Source organism: Salvia hispanica, chromosome 5 (assembly GCF_029641045.1).
Source record: "Salvia hispanica isolate PSC_SH4W2 chromosome 5, Shi_PSC_v1, whole genome shotgun sequence".
NCBI lineage: Eukaryota > Viridiplantae > Streptophyta > Magnoliopsida > Lamiales > Lamiaceae > Salvia > Salvia hispanica.
The window spans coordinates 17,142,801-17,153,852 of record NC_142696.1 but is presented as its reverse complement, the minus strand read 5'-3'; the positions used below and the strand labels follow the sequence as shown (position 1 = coordinate 17,153,852).

Below are 11,052 nucleotides of genomic sequence, written 5' to 3'. Positions count from 1 at the left end.
ATCTGGACCGTGTGAGAAAATGTCGCGCTTGCGAAGGCCTGGATCGGTGTAGTAGAGGATCCCTATGTCGGGCCGAACTAGTATGTTGACTGATTGTGGCTTCGCATTAGTGAGGCCTACCTCATATGCAAACCGTCTGGGGCGAAGCCTCACACTTCCGAGCAATGCCGGAAACAGTGGCTTCGGTTGAGGCCTAAGCTTAGTCGTTTTGCCGCCCTCTACCAAAACAACATGCGCATGGCAACCAGCGGCATGTCTGAGGATGATGTGAAGAAACGAGCCTTGGCCCAGTACCCCGACAAAGAATTGAAGTTCAAAGATTTTGACCAATGGGAGGCCTTTCTCGTGGTCAGGGATTAGCAAAAGTTTGCTGTGGGTGTCGAATCGGGCTGGAAGCGGACGAAGATCAACTCTTCCGGTCACGATCAGACTCTCGCCGTCGTCGTCGCCCGATGGGGCAAAAGGCTGCGCAGCGGATGGCGAGGGGAAGTGGCAGCGGCAGCGGGTCCTACGAGGTCGAATCGGAGGCCCCAGAAGGCCCAGGTAACGACCGTCTCGTCCGCGCGCAGCTAACGAAGACCCTGATGCAGAGCACGAGTAAGTGGTTTAGCACGCACGATCTTGTGTACAAAAGGCTGTGCAAGGATGTGGTCGATGCATGTCGGCGCGATTCAGGAATGCCACCCATTGATGATTATGACGTCGAGATTGGGGGCGGGGACGTCGGAGGCGGTAGCGGCACGGGCGACGAGGACGGGGACGAGGACGAGGAGGAGTGAGAGCCGAGGATTGTATTTCTCGACTTTTTATGATTATGTAATTTTTAGGTATTATGTAATTTTTTTTTAATTATGTAATTTTTTTTTAAGTATTATGTAATTTTTTTAATGAAGTATTCGAATTTTCCCGTATTCCGTGTCGACATTTTAATTCTGTAAATTTTAAGTCCGTAAATTGAATAATTGCGGAAAGTCCTAGTGGGAAATCCTAGTGCATGGGAAGTCCTAGTGATGTGACAGTTGAATGGGAAGGGTTAGTGATGACGTGACAGAAAGTCTTTGTGGGAAGTCCTAGTGGAAGGGGCCACCAGAGACGCTCTTAGATAAAAAAATACAGGAGTTTATTGACTTGTTCCGCTTTCTGAGTTATCCTCAAACTTGTAGACTTCATCTACGAAACTGATCTGGGAGAGAGAGAGAGAGATGATTCTTCCTCACGCCCAATTTCTAAGCTCCCCGCCCCCAATTCTGATTCTCCCCAAAACCCAATTTCTCAAACCTTGCGTTTCGCTCCCTGCACCACACTCCTTTCCAAGGGCATTAAATATCAACCGATCTGCCTTGAAATGCAGAGCCGCTAGCCTAGTTTCAGAGCCTCCGCAATTGGAGTTGAGCGACAACAATCGAAGGCCTTTCCCAGCTGAAGTTACAAGAACCGTTCTCGAACTATCGACCGTCGGTACTCTTTCCACTCTCAGTCAAGACGACGGCTCTCCTTTGGGCTTCGGCGTTCGCTTTGCTCTCGATTTCAATGGAACTCCCATCTTGTGTTTGAACCATGGATTTTCGGCTGACACGAAGAGGGCCTGCAGTCTTCATGTTAAGGTTCGTGGGTTTTGCCTAAAGGTTCAATCTTGATTATCAATATTTATATACTCTTCTTCATTGGTTTGAATTGATATGTACCAGTTGGAGCAATGCGGAGTGCGGACGCCTCAGTGTACAATTGTTGGTAATCTTAATAAACCCGTTGATGCGATTGCTTTGAAGGTAGGGAGGCTTGGATTTTCTGTTTTCCCCATTTCTTTACATTTTATGTCTACTTATTGGATAATGTTGATTATTGCTGTCTGAAATTAGCTTTTGTAATTTGTTGCCAATATCCTCAACTCCATGATCTCATCTTTAGAAATCAGTATCCCAACATCTATACCACAAAAGGATTAATAATTGGCATCGAACTCTCATTTGGTTTTCTGAATTCCTTGTATATAGAAACTCTGTTCAGTGTGGAAGAAGCGGTTTAATGATGAAGTGGAAGAAAGCTCCATATATGTCATTGAAGTTGAACGAGTACTTCAGATAGAAGATTATGGTGAGGTATGGCTTATATTCAATGTTGAAGAATATTTATTGTCCAAGGACTTGTGGATAGCTTCTTGAGGATGACTTGATATCGATGAAACACAACAGGATGGTGTTTGGGTAAGCTCATCGGAATATGTATCGGCTGAACCAGATCCACTTCGAAACTCTGCAGAGAAGATAGTGGATGAGATTAATACTAACAATAGAGAAGATGTTCTTCGCTTCTGCAACATTTATGCAGACTTAGATTTCCAGGTGCACACTGGCTATCTTTCACTTTTGCAGTGCAGTCCTATTTGAAATTGATGATGTGTGCCTCATCAGAGTTCTGCATGCTTTATTTGTGTTACTTACCAATCTATTGGATGAGATTTTAACACTGGTAGACAACAGGTATTACTTGAAATTTACACCGGTGGATTGAGATTTTAACACAATTGCAAGTGGTTTGCATGCATGCTTAGTTTGCAATTTTAAAATAGCTGCTTGAGCCATTTAGCTACACACAATAGTTGCTTAGTTTGATACTCTTAGTTTATTAGTTGTTCCAAGTTTGCATTCTGAACTTCATGTCCTTTTTTACCCTCGTCTCGACTTATTAAATTAATCGTTTTCTCAACTTATTAAATTGACGGTTTGTGTATGTTATGATTTGTGTTAGGTAGTGGACGCGAAGATGGTGTGGGTTGATCGACTAGGGTTTGATGTGCGTGTGACATCAGTGCAAAAGGATGTATATGAGGTACGGATACCTTTTCCAAGAGAAGTGGGAGACGAGAAAGGCGCAAAATCATCTTTCAATGGTATGTCTCAGCTTGCATGGGAAGTCGAAAAGAATTTCCATGCTCTCGAGTTCAAGAAGGTAAAACATGTAAAGAAAGTTGGAAATGCAGTTCAAACGTCTACAGTGTAGAGAAGTGTTCTTTTTTGATCTGTAGCTCCATCCCAGTTTCTGAAGAGTTGATCATGTTAGCATTTGCAACATTAATGTTCAAGGATTAGTGATTTCATAAATATATTGACTCTTGTTGTTCTATGTCCATGTTCATTTAAGAAACATGCACAGATAGAGGATATATGTGAGCTAGGAAAAACCGAGCGAGAGCAGTAAATGACACATAACTCCTCTTATATTGTTGTGATTTGTGTGCTTGTAATTCAGATTAAACAGTGAAATCCAGTTTTGTTTTTTCGGAGTTGGTTATGGATTTGGTTTCCTATTAATTAGATTCTTTGGAGATGAGAACCTTTTTCCATGCTGATTTGATGGCCAAGAGAGGAGATGCTCTCTGATTAATGGTAATAGGCAGAATGCAAATGGGAAAGGGATTTTGTTTCGCGATTGTAATTGTGTCATGCATGATTTTGTTACATGTGTTAACATCAAATTGCAGGGCCAATAACACGCCAGAAACCTTAACTGGGAATACTATATATATGAAGAGATGAAGTTAGAAATCCAGATATTTTACATGGCTAATGATTTTGATGATGCAATCAAGCGGCAGCAGGGGTGTAGGAGAAGTGGCTGATAGCAGCTGCATTCTTCATGCCTATCAAATCTGTGCATTTGCTGCCATCATACTTGGGTTGGAACAATAAGGCAATTAACTCCTCCATTCTCTCAGCTGTGTAGTTCACCTCATGTTCTAATCCAGGCATGAATCTCTGCAGATAGCTCTTGTAAGGCGGCACAACTGCTTCAACTATTAGGTGGCATGTCTTCCATCTCAAGGCCTTGTCACACAGTATCCATTTGGATTGCTTCTTGTACATTTCATCAAAAGCCTCACAGAATATGGTGATCCTCTTCTTCGCCACTTCCCTATTGATGGCTCTGCCTCCGGGGAACAAGGTCAATCCCTCTTCATGCAAAAGCACCACAAGCTTTTCCCAACTCTCTCTCAGGTATAATGCTGCATAGTACTCTGCGGATTCCTCATACGCCCACACCCAAGATTTCCCCATTAATTCCCCGAGCTTGTTCCCCCTTGCGCTGTTGCACAAGTACCAGTGACTGTTCATCATAAAGAGGTAGGAAAGAGCGGTGTCATTGTAACTCTGAGCCCAACTCTCCAAGTTGGTCTCTAGTGCTTTCATTCTGTTGTGAATTTCATTGGAGAGAAGCCCTTGTTCAGAACTTGCTCGGTTCCACACCTGAGATATCTCAAGAACTCGAGTCAGAATCGAGCTGTTCTCCTCCACAAGAAGTTTGTTGCAGTAGTCAGTAACGAAACAAACGATCCTTGGAACACTGCCATCTGGTGGTGGCTCAGTCTCCCTTTGTAGCTCCACTTGCGATAACAGGTCCCAGAAAATCTCACTAGCCCCATCGACAACTTTCTTAACAAGAGCTCGTGTCTTGTTTTGAATCTCTTGACAGAACTTTCCATTGAACAGCTGATTGAACTGCAAGCGTAGTTTGTCCAGAGTGGAGAAAATCTTGAGCAGACTCAAGAGCTTCATTGCTTCTTTCTTGCAGTTACAAACCGAGCTTCCAAAATCAAAGATTTCGATGAATCCACATTCAGTTGCAATCTTGGCAAAGCAATTCATCCATACATCATCATCATCATCATCTCCCAGTTTCTTGCAGAGCCTGTACTCATTCAGGAGCAGATTCCTGAGAGCAAACTCCATGTGATTATCCCACTGGTAAATGTACGTCTCTACATTTCGAACACTGTCCGTTTCAGATAACTGAATTCCCAGGTAATCCACACGCAGGGCTTGTAAAGAAGCCCGTGCTTCTGCAATCCTAACTTCTGCATAGATAGACGTGCATCTGTGGAGGCGATTGTTAGCAGCCAGGACCCGAGCAATGGCCTGCAATTCAGGTTCTGGAAATGTTGGGTGTGAGAAATCGGTTTGAGTCAAGAGACGCCTGTATTCATTCTCGAGGGTGTCAAACGCAGAAGATATAACTTCTCCATCTCGGCAAAATAGCTGGATTTCCCGCAGTATGCTGACAACTTTGGAGGCTCGAACAAGATACCAATCATCAGCAGAAGCTGCGTTGCTTGTGAGGATGTGCACCGCATCTTGGAGCCAGAGGATCAGCAATCTGCAGTTATCAGCAAGAAGCTTGAGCGCCTCCTGGAGGCGCGTGATGCTCGCAGCAGCACGAGAAGGATCAAACTGGATCGAATTCTGCAGCTCGTGCACCAGATCCAGGACTTGCAGCAGAGCTGCAGCTGGCCCGATGGCTCGATCAACATGCCCTCTAATCCCATAAACTCTACATTTGGTGGCTATGTTTTTTATGCTGCATTGCAGAGACGCCAAATTGTGGCTGGTCTGCTTCAATCTGGAGCCACTTTGATCAACTGCAATGCCTATGTTTCTTGATTTCTCAATGCTGCTCCTCAGAATTTCTCTAGCAGCAAGGAGATGATCAACTCTTTGAGATTCTTCCATGTTCAATACTAGTAGCTGAAAATGTGATGTGTTGTCATTATTACTCCTAATTAGGACATGGCATTAAAGCTGTCTTAAAAGTTTGTTTAACTTGCAACAGATGTAGATATACCAAACATGAGTGAGGATGAGAGTACCAGATTCCAACCAAACTTTACTGACAATCTAAGAAATGCAACAATTGCTGACGCAAGCCTACTATGTCTAATCCACAATTCTAACCTGCCTTACACTCCCTCGCCCTGCTGACTACTCCCTCTGTCCCTGAAAATTTGTCACCTATTTCTTTTTTCGTCCGTCTCTTAAAATTTGTCACCTTTTACTTTTATCATTTTTTTACAGTGGATCCTACATTTCACTAACTTATTCTCACTCACATTTTATTTTAAAACTAATACTCCCTTCGTCCCACCTCAAGTGATTCACATTCCTTTTTGGATTGTCCCAACTAACCTGATTCATTTCCTTTTATATGGATAAAATTAGAGATATTTAAGCATTAAATTAGACCACCTAATTACAAATCTAATTACCCCCTTATTACCATTAATTTTAATTTCAATCAAACGTCTCTCTCTTCCCACTCTCTCTCTTCCCACCTCAACCCTTCTCTCTCTATTCCAACCCCAACCCAACCCTTCTCTCTCATCTTTCTTCCATATTTTCCGGCGACCACCCCCACCCCAACCCTTCTCTCTCATCTATCTTCATATTTTCCGGCGACCACACCGAAGGTGGGTGGATAAACCCACAATCTCCCTCATTCCGGCGACCACAACGACCACACCTAGATGGGCGGGCTGAGCTACCAATTTCCAACAGAAACGGGCAGGCTGTGCCGGAATTCAAACCAGATCTGAGTTCCGGAAAAACCAGATCTGAATTCAAACTTGGAGGGGAAAGTGACGCCCATTTTTGCCGTAAATAAAGTCAAATCTGTCGCCAATCATTTCAATGTTTAATTTGAGTTTTGGAGATGCAGCTCATTTAAAAATATTGTTATCCATCATTCCATTTTTTATTTTGAGTTTTGGAGTACAGGTTGCATAAAAACAATATAGCTGAATTTAAAATATTGCACGTAATTCATCATTTCATATGATTATTTTGAGTTTTAGAGTTCTAAGTGGTGTAATTAAGTTTGGATTTATAATCGGTAAATTTAGAGCATTCAAATTTTTGAATTAAATTATTAAAATTTAAATTACTTACTATATAATTTTAAATGAACCAATATGTGGAGTACAATAATAGTATAAAAAGAATCCATCGCATCACTTAATCTACTTTATTACCAATCCCTCTTACCATACTAAACAACACTACCTAAATCCCATGCCCAAAAGAAGTGCCTCACTTGAGGTGGGACGGAGGGAGTATATAAAAGTAGGACCCACATGCCATTAACTTTTTCAACTCACTTTCTATTACATTTCTTAAAACCCGTGCCGAATCAAATGGTGACAAAATTTGGGGGACGAAGGGAGTATATGATATATCTATTTTTCGGATATTACATCCGATTTTTGAAATTGCACACCATTTTTATTAAAAGAAATATGCGAAATTTTCTATATACTGCTATCATAAGAAAATAGTTACTACCTCCGTCCTTGAAAATTTATTATATTTTTTCATTTCTGTCCGTCCCCTAAAATTTTCTCATTTCACTTTTACCATTTTTGGCAGTGAACCCTATAGTTCATTAACCCATTCCTACTCACATTTTATTATACAACTAATATATAAAAGTAGGACCCAAAATCAACTAACTTTTTTAACTCACTTTCCATTACATTTCTTAAAACCCGTGCCGGATCAAAGTGGGATAAATTTTAGGGGACGAAGGTAGTATATGTTTTTATTTTGATTTGTTCATTAAAATTAATCCAAAACTCATAGTATAAATAAAAAAGGTTTCTTCTAATTTATTACTCTATTTTATTTACATTTTTCTTTTTATCCATTCTATTTTATCCACTTATTACATTTTTTTTTTCTTTTGCTCTTTTAATTTATCTATTTTTATACGACATGTTTTATCAATTTCGCATTAAAATTGCTTCATCTATCATTGTGACTAATTTTTTTGGACAGAATGAGTATAAAAGTTGCCAAAATGTTATAGTTTGGCAAGACATTATTAATTATTAGCAACAAAATCAAATAAATCGTGAGTTCACTACGTTAAGATTTGAATAAAATGCCCTTTAACTGAGAATTGGCATACTCCGTATTAAACAAGTGAGCCGGAGGCAGAGCGAGCCAGAGGCAGAGCCTGAGGTTAGTTTGTTTAGGATAGAGATGGGATAACCGACAATGAGAAGAGCTCTGACTAACAATAACATATTTAATGAAACGTGTCAATCAGTGGATTGTGATGAATACATAATATAGGAATCTGAAGCTGCAGCAAAACAAGGTTCCCTAGTCCCTACCCAAACCCACTATATGGATAGAGATTTGAAAGTGGCATTCCATTTCCTCCTCCTTCTGTCAATCATGTTTGAAGTTGGAGATGGAGATAAGGAGATCGATGCAGATATAAATATAATAGACGCAGCAAAGCGTTTGTTCTCTTCTCCCCCTTCCTGTTTGCTCCCTACAAATTTAGAGTAAACACACCACCACTTACTATTAATTACTCCATTATTGTATCAAAATTGAATTGAACTGCTGTTTGTTTGTTTCAGTTTCCGGACCGCCGGCAGCAGGGGAAATGAAGAGGCAACTGCCAGCCTTAAAGATGCAGTGCTGAAGAGCTTCCAACAGAGCACATCAACAGTCGAAGATACTGCCAAGTCTGTCGCCACAACCCTCAAACATAAGCTCAATACTATCTGAATTCCATTTTCATCATAAAAATGCCTGTTGCGTGTTGAATCAGAATACAGATTTTCCAGCAGAGTTTGATTCAGATGCAAAGCAATATTTTATTACTTGTGAAATGACTCCACATGAAACATCATGGTGCAGTCTCCTCCTCCCTTTTTGTTTCTAATAAACACTAAACACTTGAAATCGATGTTATGCTATTTAAACTATATTTGAGGCCAATAGTCTCACTTTTTTTTTTTTTTTTTTTTTTTTATTCTCAATTCCATCTTTATGAAGGGTGCAAGTAAATGTAGGCATATTACTCTTGCAGTTGCTCAATTCTTGTGACTGCCTCCTCCAAACCTAACCTCTTGTCCAGGTCCTCTTGGCAACATGCTATCCCTATCTGCAAAAGCATGTTTATCTCCAGCTGTGACCGCTTACTCGTCTCCATACTCTTGTCAAACACCATTGCACCTCTCCCTTCCGCTTCCTCTACGATACCTTTCACCCATTTCAATAAGTCTGCACCCATGTACTTGTCAACCGGCTTCCCCGTCAGCGTCTCCAGTATCAAAATCCCCAAGCACCATACGTCGGATTTCCTGCCAATCCGGCCGGTTTGGGCGTATTCAGGGCATCTGTACACCACGAGCGCTTGGCTGATCTGGCTGGGGTTGACGATGGGGCTGAGCGTGTAGTCCATGAGCAGCGCATTGTAGTTTCTATCTAGCATGACGTTGGATGACTTCAAGTGGCCGTGAGGGGCGTTTAGGCTTGGCAGCTCTGCGTGGAGATAAGCCAGCCCTCTCGCTACTCCTTTAATAGCTTTTAAGCGGCTTTCCCAGCTGAGTGGCTTCGGCCACTCCTTAGGCCGTTTTCCATCGTCGTGGAGGTGCTTCGCCAAGCTGTTATTTTGGACGAAGTCCAAAACGACTAGCTTCTCTTCTCTGCGGTATAAGTATGCTACTAAGGGCAACAGGTTGGGGTGTTTGAGTCTGCCAAGTCTTTTCATGTGTTCGTGGAAGTCTTCCTTGGTTATGTTGTTCATTTGCTTGAATCTCTTGACAACCACTGCGTCCCCGTCCACCAGCACTGCTTTGTACGATGACCCGAAGCTTCCGGATCCTAGCACTTCTGCGGATGCTCTCATCAGGTCCTGCAGGTCGAACTTTTGTCTGTCCTCCTTAACAAAGGAGAGCTTGCTCGCTTGTTGTTCGCCTCTCCCGGCCAGGGAGGGGGATGCACCTGTGAGTCCTCGTGGGGAGGGCGATGCGCCTGTAAGTCCACGTGGCGATGGGGATGCGCCTATTCTTATAGACGCTGGCCCTCCGCGCAGAGGACTCATCGTCATCTCATGCTGCCTCTGCCTCTGCTGCTCGCCTCTCCCGTCTATTGATATAGACAGTGCCCCTACCGGCAGAGGACTCATCATATCCTTCTGTTGCGGCTTTACAACATCATCGCCATCGTCATCATCTTCGAAGAGTATCCACCGGCAGAGCAGAAGCAGCAGCAGGAGGAGAAGCAAAATCAGCATGATGCTGAGTATGATTATGGCTATTATTGCCGGAGAAACAGATGATTTTTTACGCAAACCAGGAGGAGGAGAAGGACGATGGTGAAGAATCGGCTCCAGATCCGGAGGGGGCTTCGGAAGGTTGCAGGACGGTCCGTTGGGCCCCCCGCACAAGGCTTTGTTGCCTGCACAAAGCAAATATCACAACTAACTTGGCATATGGATATTAGTTAGAAATTGATATTCATGAATCAGTAAACTGATATTTGAGTTAAAAACTACCAACTGATTTCAAACTAATATAGTTATGCGTTCAGACTTTAAGAAAAGTTCTGTCATGATTCATCTCCTATGGATGTGATATTTATAGAAATGCAACTATACCTAATTACCTGTGAAGGAGGATGGATCCAATTTGAGGAGAGATGGAGGGACGGGACCCTGCAGGTCATTGTTGGAGACGTTGAAGACCTGAAGGTTTTGCGAGTGGATAGCAGGTATAGCCCCGGAGAAGTGGTTGTTGTCGAGGCCGACCTCAACCATCCTAGGTGACGCCAGAGACCCAGGGATGGGGCCAGTGAAACTATTGTCGGAGAGATATACCTTCTTCAACGACTCCATGCCTTCAAAAGCATCATTAGCGATCTGGCCGGAGAAGTGGTTGTCCGACAAATACAGGGACATGAGGATGCCCAGTTTGCGCCAGTTGGGCATGGAGCCCTGGAAGTTATTGTTGATGAAGCTGAGCGTGCGCAGGTAAGACAGCTCGGCCAGGGAGTCCACGTCGATCTGACCTTGCAGGCCCATGTTATCGAGCTGCAGCGCCCACACGTACCCGTTGTAACAGAGTACGCCTGCCCACTTGCCTATGCATGGATTCGTCGACGGATTCCAATTTGCTAGCGACCGATCAGTATTCGTTAGGGCGGTTTTGAATCTCATCAGAGAGTCCGCTGCATTTTCGGCCAACGCCACGTGCAGTGGCAACGAGAATGCAACCACCACCATCGCCACTATATTCTCCGCATTATTCATAATCTTGAATATGTGATTTTGTTCTTCTAAAGTGATTTCAAAATGTAGCTCTACTTCAACATGAACAATAATATGATTGATTGATCATGGATTTTGTGCTCCCTTTTTTATCTGAGTCTCTGATTCTTCTACTTAAGGAAAAAATAAATTAGAGAACATATCGAATACAGTTAGTGA

At 42.6% G+C, this 11,052-nt stretch overlaps 3 protein-coding genes and 1 long non-coding RNA gene across 5 annotated transcripts; 2 read left to right on the top strand and 2 right to left on the bottom strand.

The window, feature by feature from the left end:
• The first annotated feature begins 1,130 nt into the window (after window positions 1-1,130).
• On the top strand, window positions 1,131-3,283 carry PGR7 (proton gradient regulation 7). The gene is made up of 5 exons (XM_048085080.2): window positions 1,131-1,604; window positions 1,689-1,769; window positions 1,995-2,099; window positions 2,193-2,342; window positions 2,749-3,283. Exons 1-5 carry the CDS (start codon window positions 1,203-1,205, stop codon window positions 2,998-3,000), a joined length of 990 nt encoding a protein of 329 aa, XP_047941037.1. The 5' UTR covers window positions 1,131-1,202; the 3' UTR covers window positions 3,001-3,283.
• Window positions 3,284-3,487: 204 nt separating this feature from the next.
• Window positions 3,488-5,596, bottom strand: LOC125188304 (exocyst complex component EXO70I-like). Its single transcript, XM_048085079.2, has one exon. It carries the CDS (start codon window positions 5,502-5,504, stop codon window positions 3,585-3,587), a length of 1,920 nt encoding a protein of 639 aa, XP_047941036.1. The 5' UTR covers window positions 5,505-5,596; the 3' UTR covers window positions 3,488-3,584.
• A 2,283-nt stretch (window positions 5,597-7,879) lies between these two features.
• Window positions 7,880-9,499, top strand: LOC125191390 (uncharacterized). 2 transcript variants are annotated; one of them, XR_016130408.1, is made up of 3 exons: window positions 7,891-8,119; window positions 8,198-9,303; window positions 9,415-9,499. It is a non-coding gene; the product is annotated as an uncharacterized LOC125191390 (long non-coding RNA). The 2 variants fall into 2 exon arrangements; XR_016130407.1 differs by lacking the exon at window positions 9,415-9,499 and having other exon boundaries at window positions 7,880-8,119; window positions 8,198-8,548.
• On the bottom strand, window positions 8,571-10,994 carry LOC125189775 (pollen receptor-like kinase 4). Its single transcript, XM_089058344.1, has 2 exons — window positions 10,233-10,994; window positions 8,571-10,025 (listed from the first exon to the last, which is right to left on the bottom strand). The coding sequence occupies exons 1-2, from the start codon at window positions 10,873-10,875 to the stop codon at window positions 8,641-8,643; spliced, it is 2,028 nt and encodes a 675-aa protein (XP_088914470.1). The 5' UTR covers window positions 10,876-10,994; the 3' UTR covers window positions 8,571-8,640.
• Between the last annotated feature and the right edge of the window lie 58 nt (window positions 10,995-11,052).